This window comes from Zootoca vivipara, chromosome Z1, assembly GCF_965207765.1.
Source record: "Zootoca vivipara chromosome Z1, rZooViv2.hap1.1, whole genome shotgun sequence".
In the NCBI taxonomy this organism is placed as follows: domain Eukaryota; kingdom Metazoa; phylum Chordata; class Lepidosauria; order Squamata; family Lacertidae; genus Zootoca; species Zootoca vivipara.
In genome coordinates this window covers 56,824,601-56,848,898 of record NC_142583.1, presented here as the reverse complement: position 1 = coordinate 56,848,898, position 24,298 = coordinate 56,824,601, and the positions used below count along the sequence as shown (strand labels likewise).

Below are 24,298 nucleotides of genomic sequence, written 5' to 3'. Positions count from 1 at the left end.
TATAGAAACATATAAATCACAAAGTATCAAGTTCAAGAGTATATTGTATTAGTGTGTGAGGGAAAAGATTCCAGAAAGTCCTTCGGACGTTCAGTACCTGCTCCTTACTCTATAATTACAACTATCTTCAAGTACCCTAATACAATTATCACCTTGCAACAGATACTAATATTACTGGTTGTTGAGTTTGGTACTTGCAGTGGTGGAGGAAGAGGTGGCAAGAATACACAGAGGAATTATACCAGAAAGATATGCAGGTCTCGTACACCCCAGGTAGTGTGGTTGCTGACCTTGAGCCAGACATCCTGGAGAGTGAAGTCAAAGAGGCCTTAGAAAGCACTGCTAATAACAAGGCCAGTGGAAGTGATGATATTCCAGCTGAACTATTTAAAATTTTAAAAGGTGATGCTGTTAAGGTGCTACAATCAATATGCCAGCAAGTTTGGAAAACTCAGCAGTGGCCAGAGGATTGGAGAAGATCAGTCTACATCCCAATCCCAAAGAAGGGCAGTGCCAAAGAATTCTCCAACCCCCGCAAAATTGCAGTCATTTCACACGCTAGCAAGGTTATGCTTAAAATTCTGCAAGGCAGGCTTAGGCACTATGTGGACAGAGAACTCCCAGAAGTGCAAGCTGGATTTCGAAAGGGCAGAGGAACCAGAGACCAAATAGCAAACATGCACTGGATTATGGAGAAAGCTAGAGGGTTCCAGAAAAACATCTACTTCTGCTTCATTGACTATGCAAAAGCCTTTGACTATGTCGACCACAGTAAACTATGGCAAGTTCTTAACGAAATGGGAGTGCCTGATCACCTCATCTGTCTCCTGAGAAATCTCTATGTGGGACAAGATAGCAAGTTAGAACTGGACATGGAATAACTGATTGGTTCAAAATTGGGAAAGAAGTATGACAAGGCTATATATTGTCTCTCTGTTTATTTAACTTATATGCAGAATTCATCATGAGAAAGGCTGGACTAGATGAATCTCAAGCCGGAATTAAGATTGCCGGAAGAAATATCAACAACCTCAAATATGCTGATGACACAACCTTGATGGCAGAAAGCGAGGAGGAATTAAAGAACCTTTTAATGAGGGTGAAAGAGGAGAGCGCAAAATATGGTCTGAAGCTCAACATCAAAAAAAACTAAGATCATGGCCACTGGTCCCATCACCTCCTGGCAAATAGAAGGGGAGGAAATGGAGGCAGTGAGGGATTTTACTTTCTTGGGTTCCATGATCAGTGCAGATGGTGACAGCAGTCACGAAATTAAAAGACTCCTGCTTCTTGGGAGAGAAGCAATGACAAACCTAGGCAGCATCTTAAAAAGCAGAGACATCACCTTGCCACAAAGGTCCATATAGTTAAATCTATGGTTTTCCCACTAGTGATGTATGGAAGTGAGAGCTGGACCATAAAGAAGGCTGATCGCCGAAGAATTGATGCTTTTGAATTATGGTGCTGGAGGAGACTCTTGAAAGTCCCATGGACTGCGAGAAGATCAAACCTATCCATTCTTAAGGAAATCAGCCCTGAGTGCTCACTGGAAGGACAGATCGTGAAGCTGAGGCTCCAATACTTTGGCCACCTCATGAGAAGAGAAGAATCCTTGGAAAAGACCCTGATGTTGGGAAAGATGGAGGGCACAAGGAGAAGGGGATGACAGAGGACGAGATGGTTGGACAGTGTTCTCGAAGCTACTAACATGAATGTGACCAAACTGCAGGAGGCAGTGGAAGACAAGAGTGCCTGGCGTGCTATGGTCCATGGGGTCACGAAGAGTCGGACACGACTAAACAACAACTTTATTATATCTGATTATGGATAAATGTTTATTTCTGACTGACGGTCGAATAAAATCTGATTGATTATTATACCTGACCATCATATTAAACATGAGGTAGCAAGAAGGAAAAACGCAGTATTTGCTGCAGCAGCACACAGCTACAGCAACAGATCATGAACAGATAATAAACTGCAACCATTCCAGGTTACTGCAGTGAGAGAAGCGGTGGTGTGCTAGAAACAGATAATAATCCAAGCGTGTTCCCTGGAGTTTGGTTTTACTTTTCCCCATGTACCAAACGAAGCATTAATTTAGGCCTGATGTTAATGTACCAACCTTTTAAATCATGATCCCCTCTGCTCATAACACGTTTTGTTTATGAAAGCACAATTCTGCAGGCAGCTTCATTAACTCGTAACACTGATAATTTGTTTTTGCTGCTTCCCAGCAAGCTAAATCCTGTTCATTATAATGGAAAAAGGCAGCACAGATGAAGCCCCTTTCCTACCAGCCCTTCAGGAGAATTTAATGATTCCAAACTCTCCACTCCCATTTCCTCTTTATGTCCGTCATAGTGACCTGATATGCACTAACACTTGAAAAGGCACCATTATGCTTCACTGGGTCAATGATCTACAAACTAAAAGTACTCTTAACTACAGACCCTGACATAATAGACTCTAATGCCCTTAAAACAGCCATTAGAGACTATCAAAGTAAATAATACTCCCCCCTTTTAAAAAAAAGGATATAATTGTGTGTTTACAAGGCAGCAGAGCTCTTACATTCTGTTGGTTACTTCCTTTTGTGTACAGTACTTAGAGCTATGTTTCCACTACTATATTTCTAATCTAGACAGATGCTGGTTAGCGATGCTGTCTGTTTTCCACACAGCAACTACAAAGATGCAAAGAAAAGAAAAGAAAAAGGCAACCAGTTCCTTTGGGGAATACAAAAGATGTGGGAAAGCACAGGTAAATCAGACACGTTGCTAGACCTGCCAGACGTCCAGGTTTTCCTGGATATATCTGGGAATTGTGCCAAAAAATGGTGTCCATGGTGGATTTCTTCTAAATCGGCGAAATGTCCGGGGAAACCTGGACGTATGGCAAGTAGGGTGATGATTTAGTTAGTTATTTTTAAATCAGCTTTAAAAATCCCCCCAAAGCCCAAAAACCTTCTTTGTGAGATGTTCCAAAAAGGCTCAACAACTTTGTCTGGATTTTCACTTTTGGGAACATGGCAACCCTAAACATAACTAGTTTATGCGTAACTACAAATGTCTGATGGGTTTCTCATTTCTTGAGTTCAAGTCTTCCCTAAAGGCTGCAACACTGTCATGTTTTTCCAAGTGCTCAAAACACACCATTATTCCCGCACTTAGCCCATTTATGTATTTACAAGGCTTTGGGGGGGGGGTCCCCCGGATGAAATGAGTGACAAGCGCTATCCCTTCAGATCTTATTTATTTATTTTATGCATTCCTCAGAAGCCTGTTGACTCTCTTGCTGTGCAGCTTCATATGTTGCTTGCTACATTCAGATTACAGTTGAACAAGAAAAAGTAAAGTCCCTTGTCGGCGCTGGATGCACAGCAAACATCCGTAAGCTAAAAGCGTCTGTGCTTCTAAGAGTGCAGAGCTGCAGGTGGCAATTTCACATTGAGTTTCTGTGAATGCCATTCTCTGTGACTGAAATCCCTCAAACAGCAGCAAGACTTTACTCTTTTTTCAAAGCTAGTCAAATAAAGAAAGTTACAAAAATTAAAGTTTCATTAAAAATACCAAAAAAGAGAGAGTCAAGTCAGGAACTTAATATCCAGCTCAATCATATCTCACCAACCTATATTCCTCTTGGAGATGTAAATTATTCTCATGGAAACAACTTACCTGATATGAAAAACATTCAGAATTTACAGAAATCCTGCATTTGAATCAACAGATAAGTCAAAATGTAGAAGAAGGCCCTAGTGTTACAATGATTTTGAAGCTCTGGAGCAGGCATCCCCAAACTGCGCCCCTCCAGATGTTTTGGCCTACAACTCCCATGATCCCTAGCTAACAGGACCAGTGGTCGGGGAAGATGGGAATTGTAGTCCAACATATCTGGAGGGCCGAAGTTTGGGGATGCCTGCAGAAATATTTAAAGTTAAGAGTTGCCTAACCCAGTACAGTTTAACCCAGACTGGCTGGGATCCCCCTGTTTTTGGGAGGGCTTAATTTTAGCCCAATTAATGGAGATCAATCACATTGTAAAATACCAGGAACCAATTGTTAGGGTTTAGACAGGAAAGCATATCGTGCAATGTTACTTAACCTGGTGCCCTCTGGATGTCATTGGACTCCAAATCCCATGAGCGCCAGTTGCAGTCTGACAACATCTGGAGGACAGCAAATTATTTTGTGCAAAATTTCCACTTAATCTCCTCCTGTATTATTATTATTTTTTGGCTGGACTTTACTGTGATGGAAGGGGGTTGTGGGTAAAACTTAAAGGATATCTTTTATCATTTTGCTCGAAATGTGATAAGAGGTAGGTGAGATGCCTTCAAGGCAGTGCTAATGCAAGGGTGACTAATGAATAGGCATGAAAAACGGACACTTGTCAGCTAGGAATTAAATGTAAACCAGGAACATACTGAAGAATGGTGCATTACTGTCAGAGAAAGATGGATTTCTGCCCTTGGTAGACCTTAAAGACTCCTTATTCCTCTCACATGCCCTTTTCAGTAATTCTACCTAGGACTTTCCCCTCTAAAACAAACATAGCAGGAGTCTACAGAAAACAAGAAGGGCTTTTATATGCCTTTTTCTTTGACTGAAACTTTGATTTAAAGCAAACTGATGGTGTTTAAGCTCTATTTTCTACACTTGAGTTCAAGAAAATAACTTTAAAGACCCAAGTAACTTATGGTATGAATTTATTCATGCATAATGGAAATCAAGATTCCAGTAGGGTTGTTTTTTTGTTTTTTTGGCATGGCGGGGGGACGGGATGGACAACGACTTTATTTATAATGGATTACCTATAATTCTATCTTTTTGTGTGACATACAAGCAGCCACCACTACTAGTTGCTATACTTATCAGAAATCCAAAATTGTACATAGTCCTACTGAAGTCAAAGTCAGTATTGTTAAGAAGGGGCAGTGATGGGAAAGAATACGGTATTACTGCACTGAATTTGCACAAGCAGTGAGAATCATCCACCACCACTCCTTGCTATTATTCAAGTGTCAATTTAAAACCCATTTATTTCTGGCCTTTACTGCATTTTAGTTCTGTCTGTTAATATTCTGTCTGATGTTGAATTTTATTGTTTTTAATTATGTGTTTTTATTCTTCTTGTTATAAGCCATTAATAATAAAACATATTCATTAGGAATAAAGTTGCTCTCTAGGAGCATGTTCCAGAAGCCTTCAAATACTTGATACCAAAGATGAAAATATTTATTTATAAGGATTACATTCTCAACAGATAGTTTCCTGGTTTAGCTATAGGTCTGATTCTGATGTGAATTGCCAAATGAGTATTGCCAATTGAGTTTTCAAAGAGTGTCTTTGCAGTGATAGAGACACATATTACAGGTGGCCAAATTATGCCCAGAATATCTCATCTGGATTGTGCTTTATGAACACACTCCAGATTCTCATATATCCCCTGGTGTTGTGTGTGGAGAACTCAAGCAACTACCTATGGGTCATGTTGACAGAAATAATTAAAATTTGCAGAGCAGAATGGCAACTGGCAGAAAACCATTTCCTGGATGCTAAGAAACGTCTGGTTTCATATGCAGAGGCACCATGTTAACTTAAAATGCATGGTTAACTTAAAATGCAGTTCAATACATGGCGGTTTGAACAATTAGGCATCTCCAGTTATGTCTATGACTGGGTATATTCCTTCATCTTTTAAAGCCCTGAACAGCACAGGTGATCGCTGTCAAATGATGGATAGCACACAAGCTTTTACAGCTGCCTGCCCAGTTGTTGGACCATGAATTCTCAGATAATCTTTTTCTCTCCTTCCTTCCCTCCTTCCTCTTCTTCCTCTTTTAGTAAAAGGTCGTGTATTTATAAATATCTGAATCTCTATGTGTGCAATATTAGAGATCATTGGTGAAGTTTGGAAAGTCAGTTGTTGGCTGTTTTCTTTTGCTTATTTTAAACAGAAGACCACTTTTCACTTGTTCCATGAGCACCTCACTATGAAGGCATTTTTTTTAGCTTCCATTCTTATTGTTTAAGTAAATTGGTCAGTTGTTTACCAGTGTCATTAAAGAGTAATCAGAGCAAGTTTGAATTCATCTCAGCTGAGAAGGGCTACTTAAAACGGAGTCTAGCAAGAGACAATCAACCATCAAATATAAACTTGGTATCCCAGTCTAAAATCTTTGAGGTAGGGATTATTGTTGTGTCTGTAGCTTATGGGATCAGGAATCTTTTTCCAGTTTTCTAACAACCCCTTAATAACATTTTCTTTAGAAGAATTTTCTGCTGTTATTGCTTTAGTTGATTGAACTGATAACTTTGCTCTGATTTCTTTAGCTGTCGGCATATTGACTGAGACAATACCATACACAGATGTTTGATAGTTATTAAACACAAATGTCCATTTGCATTATTGATCAAAAGAGTTCACATACACCAAATTTAGAATGAAGAAAAATATCCTAAAGAATCCAACACTGTGATAACTAAGGTTGCATCCAGACAAGTTGTGGGGTGTTTTTTTTTAGGGGGGGGAAGGGGGTATATTCCGTAACATGTTAGTTGTTCTGTCATGCTTCCCCACTCAGAACCCAATTTATCCACTATCCTTACATCAATAGATATTGTGAGATAGTCGAGATACTTCAAGATTGGATTACTGCAATGTGCTCTATGTGGGTCATCCCTTGTGCTTGATCAGGAAGCTGCAGTTAGTGCAGAATGCTGCGGCACGATTGCTTGCAGTAGTGAAACCCCATCGGCATGTAACACCACTGCTTGGAGCCCAATTTGCTATTGGATCAAGTTCACAATTAGTACTATTACAATTAGTATTTAGAGCCCTTAACAGCTTGGGATCGGTTTACTTGTGATATGACTTTACCTCATATATGCCCACTTAGCAGATTTGATCTGCAGAACTGGGTCTGTTACAGGTGCCACATAATACTCCTTTCACATTTGTAAGAAATGAAATGTTTAGTGTGGCAGCACCAACACCAGGCAGGCACCGTCGACTGTATTCATTTTGGCACTATGGAAATTTAGTAAGGCTATTGTTCTTTACCCTTCGTGATTAGTTTATCTCATTGACTTCGCCTTATTCTTTTAATATGCTGCAATATTATCTTCTGGTGCCCATCAGTCTTTGTCCTCACAACATGGTCTGCATTATAAAGACAGGGATATGAAAATCAACTTCAGAAAAGATAACATATAAGCAATGGACTGCAGAATAGTGTCAGCAGAATGTTGAGTGTCAATATTGAACATGTAATTACTTAAAATTCTTTTTGGGAAAAAGTTGTTTTTTTCCCCCTGAAAGGAAGACTAACCAATCAGAAAAGCCTTCCCACTTTATATTGTCACACCCTTCTTATCCATGAATGCAAGCTACTCCTTAAACTTCATTTTACTAAAACAAACTTCTGGAAAAAGGGAAGGTTAGAATAAATCTGCTGGAAAAAAAGTTGTCTTTAAATTGAGTCCAGTAACAACAAATATTTTAAGTACTGTATTTTTCCGTGTATAAGACCCCCCCATGTATAAGACACCCCTAGATTTTTAACCTTATTTTAAATTTAAAATAACCCTAGTCTTATACACAGAAAGGTACGGTAATATTGATTTCTTTCTTTAAAAGGCATTCATTGAGCTACTCTTGATTTGATTTCAATATACTCTATAAAGATATATTTATTTTTCTAGATTGTACAAAAGAACGGACAGAATTCTAAAACCTTGTAGCTCATTTTCACAACCATACATTTGATAGAGGTTTGCAGTGTGCTTTTATTACAAGCTTTTGTGGGGTGGGGAGAAGGTCGGGATTTGAGTAAAGGAAAGGTAGGTTGGAAGGAATGCACACTGAATTGCAAAGCAGAAGATATGCAACTCAGTATGAAAAGTGTCATGGGCTAGGATGATGGAAGAAGGTACGGCCTTGAACTGCATAAGTTAAGGACCATTAGTCCGACAGCTCAAAGGATCATTACCCCACCCTGAACTTCTTTGGAAGAAATGGTGGAATGTATTTTGACTTGACCTATTAGTATGCTCTATGCTTCGTTAAATGTTTATATATGTTAAAATGAACTGTTATTTGTTTACTAATTATAAGTGTTGCGTTGCAGTGATATTGCATGTATTATTATGCATATTATGTATTGTTATTGTATTACAGTATTGTATTTAATTTTTTCCCCCTGAAAACTGCTGTGAGCACAGATTTACTAGCAGAAAATGCAATATGCAAATAAACTAACAATGACGATGGACTTTGCAGTCCTAATGATGTCCCAGAAGCAGACTGGATTGCTATTTTGATATGAATTAATTTAGAACAGGGGTCCCCAAACTACGGCCCGGGGGCCGGATGTGGACCAATTGAGCTCCCAATCCGGCCTGCGACTACCCCCGCCGCTCGCCGCCGCCCGCTCTTACGGCACGCAGCACGGCGGCGCTCTTCCAGGTCGAAAAAAAACACCGAAAATCCTTTGTGTGCATGCGTATGGGCCTCTCCCGACCCAGAAGAGGTCATTTCTGGTGCACTTCCGGGTCGGGGGAGGCCCATACGCATGTGCACAAACGATTTCCGGCGCTTTTTCCGACCTGGAAGCGTGCCACCGCGCCAGAAAGCGGCTGTGCGCATGTGCACGGGCGCACACTCCCCCGCCCGCCGGCCCGCACGGACGCGCACTCCCCCGCCCGACGGCCCACCGTGCGATCGGCGCGGTGGGAACCGGCCCAAAGCCCGGTAAGTCTGGGGACCCCTGATTTAGAATTACCGCATTTTCTTATTCATTTTGTGAAAGCGGTTCTGACACACCCCTTCCTTCTTTTCCTTTTTAAAGCAATGGTAACCGTAGAATATCTGTTTCAAGCCTCAGTATTTAAAGATGTTGCTAACACCCTTTCAACACAACCTGACTAGGTGCTGCTTAGAGTAGTAAGGGAGTAAACTAGGTCATCATTAGCTGATATTCAGCTTCCTGAAATAAGCTTCCTCTTTCACTATCACACAGTTAGCCCATGTGGAAATTAAATTGCTAGGTTTCTGACGACAAACAGATCCAGCAAGAGATGTGTGGGAGACTTTAATTTGAAGTTGTATAACTCTCCAGTAGAATTCTCCCCCTCCCCAAATAATCTTAGAGTTAGTTTATAGTTTTACACAGCTGGGGCCATTATTATTATCCATGAAATAGTGAACTCAACCCAGCACAACCCAACACAGCACAAAATGTTTACCATGGGAGACAGCAATTTGCCAAGAAGAGAGTTCTTCTTTTAATTTAAAAAAGAAAAATAATGTCACAGTTGGAGGCAAGTCAATATCTGTATATTCCCCTCCCCCTAAAAAGTTAGCTTATGATGAACATTATCATAAAGTCTGATTCTCTGTATGGGTTACTCATTGGCTCCTTCCCTAACTGTATACTCATCACATGTCCAGAAAACAATTTTGGGAGAAATATACTGATGCCATGTGTGGGGTGACCCACTAATGGTGATTCTGTTTATAGCAGCTGGCAGCACCCTGAATTTCATGCTATGAAATGACTACCTAAACATCACTATTTATTACTAAAAGGCACTAATTCTGTCATGGTAGCACAGTTTGGCTTCTCTGGAAATCGCCAGTAGCAGCAGCAGCCATTAAAGGAAAGTAGAGGCAAACTGAGCATTTTATGTTTATCTTTCCTCCTGCCAAATATCTTTGTCTTCATAATAGTACAGTACTTATTAAAAATGAAAAAAAATCCCTAGGCAAGTGAGATGAAGAATAAAAGCATTATGTTTTTTCTCCCACTACTTTCTGCATTCACACTATACTGACTGCAGTCTACGGTTCCATTTACATTAGTAGCTCTCCTCTGGAGCAAATAGATTTTTCTGTGTATAAGACGTGTGTGTGTGTGTGTGTGTGTGTGTGTGTGTGTGTGTAGGGACTTGTCTTATAGACGGGTAGTGTTGAGGGGTGTTTTCTTAATTTGGAGTCCGCCAAAATAGGGGGTGTCTTATACATGGGGGCGTCTTATACTTGGAAAAATACGGTACATGGGCAGGGCTGGTCAAAACAAGGCATTAGCCATATGAGGATAATAATCCTGACCTCACTCATAGTAGAGAGCTGCGTGCACACAACCCAATTATATGTGCAATGCTTCTCTCTCCACCCATAGTTTCTTCAATTATTATTAATATATTTATTTCTGTTGCATATGATATTCAGGCCACAACCTAGGGGTGGGTGGGGGAAATGCATAGTTGGGCTTTGACTTCATCTGCAACACACACTCATGTGTATAAATGCATTGCTGGAATTCATTTCAATGCTGCCTTCAGCCAAAAAGCCCCTTAAGGGGGACTTCCAAAATCCCCTTATATTCTGTAAGCTGCCCAGAGTGGCTGGGGAAACCCAGCCAGAAGGGTGGGGTTTAATAAGAATAAGAATCCCAAAGGTCCATACACAAATACAAAATTCAAGTAAAAAAGATGTGCAATTTTCAAAAATTTGAGACAACAAAACCCCAACATTTAGAAAAGGCCAACAGCCAAATAAATCTACGTTTCTGCCAAAAGGTAAAGGGCAGCCCCCACAAAAATGTGAGAGAGAGCAGGAGTAAACCCTTAGGGAGATGTTCCCGCTAAAGAAGGGTCTCAGGCAGAGTGGTGTGTATTCTTGCTTGTACATATTTTTGAACTTTAGCAGCTTTGACCCCGGCCAGCTTAGCTTTGTGTTCAAATGAAGAACCCCCTAACAGCCATTATAAAATGCAGTAGTCCTTCATGCTCTCTGCAGAATTTTTTTCCTCCAATCAAAGCGGTGGAAGGTTTTTTTTTGTTTTGTTTTTTTAAAGATAAGTAAAGAGTTCAACTTTTTAAAAGAAACCATCTTCTGCTTTGCTTTAACAGCAACAAAACCACCCAGAGCTCTTTGGTGCTCTCTGGGCAGCATTTAGAGAGCCCACCTTCTTGCAAAGCCCATGGACCTATAGAACAGGAGTACGGGGATCTAGGGCAGGATTTGGCTAATGAGCCACTTCTGTGGAAGCCGTGCTCAAGGACGTCTACTTGTGCAATGGGGCTTTCCCCCTCTCCTTCCTGAACACCCCTTGAAACTGGCTTGGTGGGAAGCTGGGAGAAAACCCCAGAACAGCGCACAGGGAGAGCAGAGAGGGAATCATTCCATATTACAAGCTGAAATGCTTGCACACATGAAATATTTGTAATAGCACAAGACTGAATTCCACCCAAGTCCACAGAAAAGTAGAGAGTGGAGGCATACAGAGTAACAGCGAAACAAGGCTTTGCAGGGCCACAAGTCTGACTATGGGCACTTTTCTTGACATTGCATTTGACTTGGGGAGGGGTAAAGACCATTTGTCTTGTTATTCAACTAGATACTTTTATCAGAGAGAGAAAGATGCAAAGAGAGAGACTGCTACCTGTGCATTCTGAGTTTAGAAGATCAATGTGAATAGAATCAGACTGTAAATCCCCGAACCATGGCTATGTTTGAAATAGTGAGGGTGTTTGCCCATTATGCTGTTTAGCAAATGCATTTTGCTTGTTTTATTCTCCAGTCCAGAGCACATTTAATTTTTGGATGCCACTGCTAACAAGTAACCAAATTCAGCTCATTAGCAAATCTACTAATTATCAACCTGGGTTCAAATAAAACATTTTTTAAAAATGCTTATGGGCTGTTAAGCATCTGCGGCTTTGCAGTTTTAAAGCAAAGGCTGAAACAGCACAAAGATGCTTACAACTGGTGTTGGCTGAAATCTAATCAATCTAAGCTAGAGTACTAGTTTCGTAGTCATACCATGTTTCCTCTAAAATAAGCCGTACCTCAAAAATAAGCCTCAGTGATAGGGGCCGCGTGGAAGGGAGTGCTGAGCTCCCCGAGCCAGCGGGACCCAGCAGCAGCAACACTGGCTGCGGCAGGAGGAGACAGGCGCCCAGAAAGCCACTTCTGTCCTTAGAAGTGTCTCCCTACATGCTGCGGCTTACCCTGGTCCTCGCCTCTCCACGCAGCGCCGACGCAGAATCAGGACCAACACATCGACAGATTGAATAAGCCTCCGACGTCAGCTGTGAGCTGCTTCAGCGCTCACTGGAGGTTTATTCCCTGGCGGGGTTAGCGAGAGGGGACAGCTGAGCATTTTGGGGGTGGCTCTGTTCTAGCTTTCTGAAGCAGTGTTTGCTGGGTCCTGTCTTGCTTTTGGGTACTGTGCTGGCTTGGGTTGGCATGCGTGCAATTTCTGTTGCCGCTTCACATTTTTCAGCAGGATTTTATGGGTTCTAAGTGCGTCCCCCCAGTTTGTGTGCAAAGGAACGCTCGGCTGCAGCCCCTGCCTCTCCCGGGGGCTGCATTAATAAACGCCTGACAGAATTAGGCAGTCATTCATCATTTCCCCTAACACGCACTTGGGGGCACGGCAAGGGTTTTTTGCTTTTTAATTTAGTGGCCGTTGTGTCACATGCGAGGCTTCAGTGGCCATTTTAAGTAAGGGCAGTCGTGCCCCTTTTAACCTAGGCTTTATACTTTGGCTGATTGCAAGCCTCTGCGTCTTAAACAACAACAACAAACACTGCACACTTTCTCTCCCCGGTTTAAGACGTTGGATATTTGCAGTGGCCAATCCCCCCCCCTGATTTACATCCCCCTACCTTCCCCTTGCTGCTTCCTGGGTTTTTTATGGAACCGAACAGCTCGGGTGCTTCAGAACGTGCCTTCTGTTGCTACGGGGCTGTGGGGCTTCACTATTTGATCCCCCAAGGTCAGGATTTTTAAAGTAGTTCTGTGGGTCCCAGGGCACAGCACCACCCCCGATCCTTTCCTTTGGCCAAACGGACCTCTCCCCCCTGGCTTTGGGAGGCTGTGCTTCAAGGGTGCTACCAGGTTTTTTAAAAAAGATCTGTGCCTCTTAAGGATTTTTACGGTCCATAACTTCCATTGCTTTTTACAGGGTTTAAAGCACTGCCACCATCCCACAGCAGCGCATGGAAGAGAGCGCCGAGCGCCCCAAGCCAGCGGGACCCAGCTGTACCGGTACTTTAAAAAAACAAGACACCCCCTGAAAATAAGCCATAGTGTGTGTGTTTTGGGGGGGGGGGAGGAAAAAATATTTTAGGGGAAACACGGTAGATGAAATTGAAAGACAACTAAGTATAAAAAGTGCTGCTAAACCGGATGTGACTTGAGAGATTTTGGTTTATTAGAGCAGCAAGAGGTTTAGAGCCAGAAGTGATTGAAACTTTTTATTCCCCCCCCCAACCACTTGCCATCCATTGATTTTTAGTCACCATAATGTCCCCCCAATTCATATAAGTACCCATGCACTAGTATCTATGCACAAGACATAGCTGAGCAACTTAAGCTACACCTATATCTACCATCCAGACAATTATGAATCCAGAGTTCTTTAGGCTTCAGTATGCTCCTTCAGACAGTTATCTCTGTCACTCCTGGATTCTTAGCAAACTTAGGGTGTCCTGTGAGCATCAGCTGCAGAAACTGTGGCTTAGGCACATCATTGATTGCCTTTTGTCATCATCAAATGGTGCTTGAGAAGGATCCCACTTTGTATGGGTCTGATCCTTGTGCTGAGAGCTTATGGGGCCAGTATGGAAGCCAAATTATCAACCCTCAGAAGGACAGTTCATTGGCAATTACAGGGAAAGCACTGAAGCTCAAAAGAGCACGTGGTTTTTAGGCAAAATATCCCAGGTTCAGTCTGCCAGCATCTCCAGGTAGGGTGGGAAAGATTCTTGTCTGAAACTCTGGAAAGCCACTGGAAGTCATTGTTAACAAACACTGACCTAGATGGACCAATGGTCTGAAACCATATAATGGGATCTGAACTGGTGATGATCTTGGAGTTGCAGTGGATAACTTGATGATGTTAACCCACCATGCAGCTGCTGTAAAAAAAAAAAAAACCTATGGCATTCACTACCATAGTGATGGCATATAGTGATGGCTGTCAACTTGGAAGGCTTTAAAAAGAGATTAGACAACTTCATAAAGAATAAAGCTGTCAATGGGTCCTAGCTATGATAGGTATGTAACTTTTAAACGGTTGGAGGTGGTGTGGCTCTGTGTACCAGGAGTGGAGCAGCAGAAGTGGGAGGTTGTGCTGTATGTGGTCAGGACCTCTATCTATGTGTCCCCGTTGTAAGTTAAGTTGGGTGTGACTTGTTAGCACAGTTCTGTATATTGAAATGTGAAAAGAACTCTCATTAAAATTTCAGTAAACATACTTCTGCCACTTCTCATTTCAGGCCAAGGGTTTGCTAACACAACAACAAAAAAATCTGTCAACAGAAGTTGAAGGATTTGGCACTGGCTAATTATCCAACATAACTGAGAACAGTAATTCACCTGCGCAAAGAAGCCTGAAAGCATAAATTTTAATATCAGAAACTGAAACTCACTTCTAAATTAGGAGAGCGCAATACACCCAATGTCACCTTGGTGCTATCACATTTTGCATTTCATAGTTTGTTTTTGTTTTTCTTCCTCTCTTAAAAGAGTAGCTTGAAAGATCTGTCACTTCAGTCGGAATGACAATTTTATATGCAAGATTATTTGCAAAACAAATAAATACATATTGAATGATAAACACTGGACAACATAACTCTATCATGAAAAGTTCAGGCTGTTGTCCCAATTAGCTTGCAGTTGTCAGCTGACCAGGAACCATGATGGTGTGGTGTGCTGCTGTTGTAAAAGCCAACCAGCGCATGAATGGAAACAATAAATCGAATGTATGAGAAGCGTTCAGAGAATTTCAGCTTAGCAAGGGAGAGCTGACATCAGTATATCTCACTGCAAATGACATGTGATTACATACACATGGCTTTAGCAATTTTGCCTTGTTACATTAGATCACAATAATGCCAATTAAATGTAACATGGTAGCAATCTGTCACACATTCCCTGAGAAGGCACTGAAACCCACTTCATTATTTAATGTAGTTTTATTTTTATCATCTTAGAATAAACTTATGAAACATTTCTAAATTGATCTTGGTGCTTGGAAGGGCTAAGTTTAGCATTCATCTGTCACGAAAGTCCCCAAAGGCTGCAATATTTGTTTGCTACCAGAAGTATGATCCCAGCAGAATGCCAGATATATATGTCTTGTTAAATACTTATGTTAGGGTTTTCTGAAATACACGAGGGCTCAGTTGTCATTTAATTGCTTGCCCTTCTAAACCTTACTATAGGCTGTGCAAAGGCTTTCAGTGAATGTGTGGATACTTAACAGAAACATTTTGCAGATCCCCTGCTCTACAAAATCTTGTAGGAACACAAGAAGAACCTTGCTGGATCAGAACAAGAGATATCTAGTCAAGCATTCTGTTTCTTAACAGCTACTGTCCAGATGGTTCTCAGCAGCTCACAAGCGCGACATGGTGACAAAAGCTCTCCCTTGCTGTTTCTCCTCTGGTAACTGGAATTAATAATAATAAAGTCCCTGTGTCTCTGCGTCCAGATTCCGTGTGTCCCGTTTTCCGCGCTAATGCGCATGTGCCCCAGGGACACAGGGATTGGACGCAGAGACAATATCTTGGTCGCGCGCCCAGGACACTCTCATGCGGCGCCGGAGGCTGTGCTAGCGGGCCACTCCCAGCGCTGGCCTCCATGGAAGGAGGCGGCAACAGTGACGGTAACAGCAGCAGCGGGAGCAGCCCGGGCCGAGCGTGCCTCACCTTCCCTGGCCTCTGCCCGTCCTGAGCTCTTCGCCCTCAGGGGGCCGGCCTCCATGGGCGCCTAGAGAATGCGGAGCAGCGACGGAGGAGCCCGTGAGAGGAGCGGCGAGGCCTTGGCCTTCACTCCCTCTCTGCGCTCAGCTGCGGGGCACGGCGGGAGAGCAAGTTTGTTTACTTGCGTTCCCGGCACGCCCCGCGGCCGAGCACACAGAGAGAGAGGGAAGGCTGCGGCCCCGCCGCTCCTCTCACATCTTCTAGCGCCCGTTTTCTAAACGGGCTGAACAACACTAGTTCATATATATTCTGATTCTGGAGATTCTTTCTAGTTCTCCCAGCTGATAGCCATCGATACACTATTCTCCATGGATGTGTTTGATCCCCTTTAAAGCCATCAAAGCCAGTTGTCAGTGTCATATCTTGCTGCAGCAAGTTCCATAAACTAATTACGTATTGCATGAAGAAATCATCTGACTGGCAGCCGTTCTTCAGGGTCTCAGGAAAAAAACAACCCAAAGACTCCTGCCAAGCCCTATGATCCTTTCAACTAGAGTACCCTGAGATCTTAAATGTGCAAAATGTAGTATACTTCAGAGCTTTGCACTCCATAGACAATGTAATAACACCTTCAGATCCTATCCCCTGATATAACCCTAGAGCTACTAACATAATTTTTCTGGGAAAGCATCCTGGGTGAAATATGTAGGGGTAAAGCTGGAGAGCATTACCCCACTTCTCATTTAATAGAAGTAGAACTCCCTTTGCCAATGTGTCTAGAGGATTCATTTTTGTTGCCCTTTTCTATTTTTCCATTTTAGATTCTTATCTCTTTTTTTGTAACTACAAATGGAAAGTTAAGATAGTGAAGGAGCTGTATCATTTGTCAGTTCACACATGCATGCACATCGCTTGATTTCTTTTTCTACATTTGATTGCTGTACACTTGATGGCTGGCATCTGAATGTCTAAACACATAGAAAAGTGTGGTGTGTAAGGTCATACAAAAGTGAATCCTATGGAAATAAGTATGTGATGATCAATATTTACATATGGGAGTCATCACTTGATGAGGCAGCCATCACGTGATAAAACATATGCCTGGATAGTTCAGTTGGTTAGAGTGTGGTGATGATAAAACAAAGGTCGCAGGTTTGATCCCCGTATGGGACAGCTGCATATTCCCATATTGCAGGTAGTCAACTTTTTTATACCTACCGCCCACTAATGCATCTTTCTTGATGGTAAAATTTCCTTACCGCCCACCAGTGCTTGGTGGAAGGAGGATTCAGCTTATGCCATAGAACCCCCCTACTGCCCACCTGGAATCCTAAAATGCCCATTGGTGGGGGGGGGTAGAGACCAGGTTGACAACCCCTGGGCTAGATGATCCTCAAGGTCCCTTCCTACTCTACAATTCTATGAACCTATGAATCTATGTACATCTGAAGCAGTCCTGGGTGCTCCTCTCAGTTGGGGCACCACCATAGCTGCCAAGTATCCCGTTTTCGCCGGGAAACCCCGTTCTTTCCTACCGTTTCCCGGCGGTCTCCCATTTAGGTTTATATCCCAATATTCTCCCTTAAATCTGCTTCTGCCGGCGACCATTTTTCTGGTGCCGCTTTGCCCTTCTATGGGCACCAGAAAATGGCGGCGCCGGCACCGGAAGTCGCTTCTACGCGTGTCCGGAAACGCGTAGACGCAACTTCCAGTGGCGCTTTGCCCTTCTATGGGCACCAGCAAATGGCGGTGGTGGTGCCGGAAGTCGCTTTTACGCATTTCCGGTCATGTGTAGAAGTGACTTCCGGCGCTGGCGGCGCCATTTTCTGGTGCCCATAGAAGGGCAAAGCGCCACCGGAAGTTGCATCTACGCAACTTCCGGTGTCGTGGGCTGCCGATCCCGGATTTTTCCGTCCAGGACTTGGCAGGTATAGGCACCACTATAAATTATTCAGAAAGACTGGACAACCACTTATTCATCTTTAATTTTCTACCAATGTTAATCCATACCATAATTGGAAATAAGACATGATTCAGGAAAGCAGGGATGATTGTCAGTATGAAATCGGTGAGCACAGGAACAAGGCCTATTTTCAGTTTTTAAAACCTCACTGTGCCTTAATTTCTCATTTACAAATTCTTCTGATAGCCTCCAGAGAAAGAGTACCTCTTGGAAAAACTGTACACCCCCATAACAGTTGTTTTTTTTTTCTGGAGAATTCATTCACATTACTAGAAGTGAAATTCTTTTTCACTAAAATGTCAGGCTAAATGCCAGACAGATAGCCAGCTTCTAGTGAGCATTCACCAAAAGCTGTTTTGTTTCATTTCCCCAAAGGCAAAGAAAACCAGACTCTGAGTAATGTGGCTTACTTCCACTGTAAGTCAGGGTAAACTCATTTCATCCACATGGTAGTGAAATGAGAGTCTCCAGAGCAAATACAGCATTTGAAAGACAGTCTTCCCTTTGAAAATTAATGAAAATTAAATATTTGTATAATAAGATGGATATCTGTGTTTCTAAGATCTGCTCGCTTCAGGGGAAGCAGGGCAGTACAGATGTGATGGGAGAAGAGAAGATTTAATATTAATATGAGTGTCAATAGGGCAAAGACAGGGTTTTTTACAGTCTTATTCTCTTCTGATTAAGGCAAAATAGGCCACATCCATTCTTTATTCAGACTAGTAAGCACAGTGCAATGAAAATGGTTGCATATATCTAATCTTCCACTCTGGGATTGCATACATCCTGACAGAAGGTTTATTTGGATATAATAACTGTTTGTTTGACTACAGGCAATTTCTCTGGGTTGAAGACCATTACTTGCACTGCACTTCAAATCTGACAGATTAATGGCTCCACATAGCACGACTCTTAAGTTCAAGTATCTGTCAAGGGAAATAAATACCCAATTCTGATTTGTGAATTTGGAAAACACTATTCATTTTAATTTCATCTGCAGTGCTGAAAGAAATGTTCACAGTGGACTTAAAAGTCTCACTAATTCTGTGGGTTTTTGTAATGTACATTCAGCCGAGAAAATAAATACTGGAAGGTGAGCCACAAATTTGAAAAGCTCTGCCAGTTGTGTTTGACAAGTAATTGTGTTGGGGTTTTATCATTAATTAAAATCTCAGGTTGTCCAATGGAGATTTGATTTCAGATACGTCTTCAAAATGCACCTTTTCCATGAAGGCTTATCCTTCTAACCTTCATTCCAGCAATGAAGACTGAGGGTCAAACTAAACTTTACACTGATGCAGTGTGTGTAGATATGTTTCCCTTTGAGAGGAAGGGTATAGCTCAGTGGTACAGCATCTCCAGGTACAGCTTGGAAAAGACTCCTTATCTGAAATTCTGGAGAGTGCAGACAATACAGAGTTGTATGGGCCTATGGTCTCAGTATAAGGCAGCTTCCTATAATCCTATAAAAGGAACTCCAGTCCTTTTGACTTAAGTAGTGCAATGCAAGATTTGATCATGCAAACAAGGCAGAGCCATGCAGAAGCATGAATACTTACATGCGATACGAACGTAGGCCTTCCGGCTCTTCGTAGTACCTGCTGAGCTCCAAGCCACACACTGGCACCAGTAATCTTCTGGTCCGAAGAGTTCTTCAACTTGCTGGCGGGAAATCTCAATGCTTACTTCTCGAACAATCAGTCCTGCCAGAACACAATCAATATCCCCATATTTATTTCAGAATGGGGGGGGGGGAATGCTCTTTGAATTGCTAACAGCAGCAGACATGGTGCTCGTTAGCATGGGGACGGGAAAGGCTGCATGACCTTACCTTTGAAGCATACATGTTGTTCAGTGAAAATGTTGGGTAATAAAACAAAATGGTTGCCTACATCTTGGGTTTAGATACTCAAAAGGAGCACAGTCAATGCAAAATGATCCTGGGACCTTTCTACACACTTTGAGGTCTTGTCTAAAGGGGGAAATGTTCATTTCTCTCATAGAGCAATGTATACTCTCTAAGGAACAGGACAAAATACCGTATGCATCTTCCCCCTTCAGACAAGAAGGCAGGGCTGGCAGTGCAGTCAGACACAGGCCGAATTCCATACCTCAGAAGAGTCCCACCATCAAGAACTGCCTGGACCTGCTTTGCCGAGGCTCACTATTACCGCTTGCATGGCCATCTACCTCCTTTAAACACCCAACCAATCACTGTGTTCTACAGGAGAGGATCTCCTGCAGATACCATCCTATCAGGAGGTCCTTTCCATGCAACGTCAGAATAAGGCCTTTAGTGTGGTGGAAGATAGCTTTTGGAACTCCCATTACATACCAGGCAGGATCTTCTCTGCCTACTAAAGAACTTCATCCTTCAACAATCCTTCTAAATGGAGAGTTTTATCCCAGTTGGCATGTTTATTGGATTTGAATTGATTTTATGAATGTGCTATTGTTGCCTTAAAATCTCTCTCTGTGTGATATATAAGTATTTTCATACATACAACTGTTTTACAGGTTTTTATACATGCAACTGTTTTATATGTGTTTTGCTTTGGGATGGCTCATGGGAAGTGATTCATAAATGAAATTATTATTGACGCTATCAAGCAGCTTGAACTTCCTAATTGTTTAGTCTGAATCCTTTTTCTTGTAATTTTCTTAATTATCTGTGTTCCAGGCTAAACATGCCCAATTCCTTCAACCTTTCCCCTCATAGGACTTGGTTATAATGTAAGCAGGAATTAAAGTGATTTAGAAATGGTTGTATTGGCTGGATCAGTCCTGGGGGAAACCAGCAGGGAAAAGAGTTTCTCACTAGTTTCACATTTGTATATAATTTGGTAGCAGCACACTGTTGACTAAAGTTTGTTCCTTCTAATGCAGGCTCTTGCAAATATTATGCTGGCCTCCTGGCCTCCGTGTTTGTTGTTCTCTGGCCATCTGGAGTTAGCAATGCAATGAAGAGTAAGAACAGTAGGCAAAGTCTAATTTTGCAGCTTTTCTCCTTGTACCTTTGAATGTCTGAAAATGACACTCCTTAAGACATTTTAAAGAAATCTAGAACACATCTTATTGCTATTGAAATACCCCCAAGATTCACTGAGGTGTAACTAACATTTATCATTACTATGATCAAAGTGGTTACGATATAGTTGTACACACTTTACTCAGAAAGTGATTAAGGCAAAGTGGTAGAGATAAATAAACAGACTTTTATAGCATTTAATTCACCCAGCAACAAAACCAGGTTAATATATGTAGCAGATCATTCCCAATACATTGGACTTAATGATGCTATGTTAAATCTGAATATTTTTAAATCTGGAACACTTGAAGCAAAATTCTAACAGAATTCTAATGCTGCTAATTTGCACTTTGAAACAGCAGATTAGTGATCACATACATCAGTTAACTAAAACCATAGCTCCAAAACTTATAATTAAACTACAATTATAATTAAAGACTCAGAATGCCAATCAACTTTGTACATTTGCCCCTCAAAGTACTAACAAGCCTCCTCTTCCTGACCCATAATGGATTTTAAACTGGGAACCTGACAAGAACAACCATTTTATGATTTTAAAATGTCCATAAATTCCCCACTCGAGCATCGAAGGCACAGCAATGCCCCCTCCCTTCTCAGACCAATAGAAAGGTGACAACGTTGAGCGCGCAACCCCAGAGTCGGTCACGACTGGACCTAATGGTCAGGGGTCCCTTTACCTTTACCTTTTTTACCAAGGGTAACATCAGCTGATGTTTTGTTTTTCATAACTTCAGGTTGAGTCTTGGTGCCACTCTCACATTCAGGATTAATAGTCCAAGCCTACATATCTTTAATACTTCAAAACTAACCAAACAGGAAAGCATTTGAAATGTCAAAACACCACTCTTGAGCACTTGTTTTTTGTATTATTTTTGACAAGGGGTCGATAAAAGTGTTGTGTGAGTATGCACGTTAATATTTTAAAATGCAATTTCCAAACCTCCACACTGCTAAAAGATATTTTTTAAACATACGGTATATATAAGATTGCTAGGAAATGTAAATTAAACAGGATCTGGATCTCAAAATGTGCAGTTTGACATTCAGCTAAACTAAGGGTTATATAGCTCTGCTCATTCTTTCTGCCTGGGCTTTCTGCCTCTGTGTATAAAACAGTGGGACTGCAGCAGCCTGGCCCAGAGGTTTTCTACTGAGAGCAAACAGGTGTACCTCTGCATACATACTGTCAGGGGATTGTTGCGGCTACTCTCGAGTAAAGACGCTCTGTCTTTAAGAGCTTTATTGTGTATATTATTTACAGTGCAGAGAATTTGGAAAACATGACTGCCTAGTCCAATTCAGAACCCAGCAATGGCTTCCATCGCGTATTGGACCAGCATAAAAGCCTGGGCACCCCAAAGTGCCTCCCCCTTAGCCCTGCATGTGGGCACACACCTCAATTCGGGCGCTGGAAGGGGCTGCGTTCCTTCTCCTTTGGCTGGAGCATTGCAGAGGCTCCGACACCTCACTGCGCTGCCCTTCCACCTCTGGCCAGCTGGGTCGGTGTCAAGGCTCTGACATGTCTGCAAGCCCCCTCTCCACTCTGCTCCATTCCTCATTCCCTCCTCCTGACCTGCTGCTAGCACTATCACTGGGCGAAATGCTGGTCAGGATGACTGGAGGAGGGTCCCTGTAGGGAGTCCCCCTGACACATACCATACAATCAAAGCACATCACCCTCCCCCCAAACCCTTATCCATCACAAAACAATGTTTTCCAAGACCCTTCAGAAACTGCAGTTCCCAGGGGCACCAACTCTATGGGGCTGAGCTATCTTCGCCTTCCCTAATATGGATATTGGTGATTAGCAGGGAGCTCTGGGAATCTGAGGCATGGGAGTCCGAAAAAATTAAGTATAATTGGCTATAATTGGAATGTTTTCTTTAATTGGTATTGTATGATTAATTTGGATTTGTACAAAAGTAATTGGGAACAATTTCAATGTGATTTGCCCAGGTGGTGCTGTGGGTTAAACCACAGAGCCTAGGGCTTGCTGATCAGAAGGTCGGCAGTTCGAATCCCTGCAACGGGGTGAGCTCCCGTTGCTTGGTCCCAGCTCCTGCCCACCTAGCAGTTCAAAAGCACATCAAAGTGCAAGTCGATAAATAGGGACCGCTCCGGCGGGAAGGTAAACGGTGTTTCTGTGCGCTGCTCTGGTTCACCAGAAGCAGCTTTGTCATGCTGGCCACATGACTCGGAAGCTGTCCGCGGACAAACGCCGGCTCCCTCGGCCTATAGAGCGAGATGAGCGCCGCAACCCCAGAGTTGGACACGACTGAACCTGATGGTCAGGGGGCCCTTTACCTTTTACTAATTGGAAAATTTAATAAAAAGTATTTTTTTTAAAAAAGAATGCTCTTCATTTTTTGCTCCCAGTTTCACAGAGGTTCAACTGAAAAAAACAGCAATCAATTACTGTCTGAATGCACTTGCATACTGCCACTTATGTTGTATGCCAATTCAATTTTTAAAAAACCACTGCCAAAAACACCTTCAACATTATAACAATAGAGGGAATGAAGCATATAAATGTAGCAGTGTTATCTGGTGAGAGGGGAGGACTTAATGAGATGCACTGTACTTTAGGGCCTCTGTTATATGCCAGTTTTTGTTTTTAAAAGATTCATTATCCTTGACATTTTGCCAATCAAATTATGAACTACTTTGGGGGAAATGCATAATAGCATTTCACCTTGAAATTAAAAGACTGCTGTGGTTTTAAGAACTGAACTGAGCAGGGACAGTGGACTACAAACACAACTCTCTCCACCTTTTGTGTGTGTGTTCATGAGCTATTTCCACTCTAGCAAGTGGTCCTTGTAATGTCTCCTCCCCTGTTTGCAATATGGGGAAACACAATGTGCATTTTGAAATCTGCTTTTATTCTGAAGTGCAGTTGTTTCTAGGTTGAAGCTTCTTTTCTACTTGTTTTTACAGGACTAGCTTTGGCAGTGTAGGGTATAAAAAGCGACATCAGTAGGCTCCTAATCAGTTTGAGGAGCTGCAACAGTTGGGAAGTGATCATTCTTCTAAATGCAAGCATAGCTTTGCCTAATAGGTTTGGAAACGTTTTAATTTGACGTGAGCTACAGTTGCTGATTGTGTGTTCAAGCTGAGAAACAAATGTTTCTTTAATAATAGCACTTCTGTGGCAACCTAAATGCCCCAGTATTGGTTTTACTTTGGTTTGTTGACATCTGAAGGCATCCCTGTTTAGGGAAGCCTTTAATGTTTAACAGACCAATGTATTTTAATATTTTGTTGGAAGCCACCCAGAGTGGCTGGGGAAACCCAGCCAGATGGGTGGGGTATAAATAATAATAAAATAATAATAATAATAATAATAATTATTATTATTATTATTATTATTATTTTGTAAAACATGCACCAGATGGATTTCCTGCATTTGCAGAGAAGCTGGACTGGATGACCATTGAAGTCCCTTCAGTTCTATGATTCACTGTCTATATATTAGCAGAAAGGGGAGCTAATTTTTCTTGTAACCTCTGAACAATAGTGGTCATAGCATAGTGGCTGCATTCAAGATGGGGGCTTAATTTTCAAGGC

At 42.1% G+C, this 24,298-nt stretch overlaps 1 protein-coding gene across 2 annotated transcripts in view; it reads right to left on the bottom strand.

Moving 5' to 3' along the window:
* UNC5C (unc-5 netrin receptor C) overlaps positions 1-24,298 on the bottom strand; it is a 313,167-nt gene that overhangs the window by 73,035 nt on the left and 215,834 nt on the right. For both annotated transcript variants that reach the window (XM_035111588.3, XM_088660494.1), the window contains exon 3: positions 19,242-19,385. In XM_035111588.3, the coding sequence (XP_034967479.1) occupies positions 19,242-19,385 (144 nt within the window). The remainder of the gene's footprint in view (positions 1-19,241; positions 19,386-24,298) is intronic.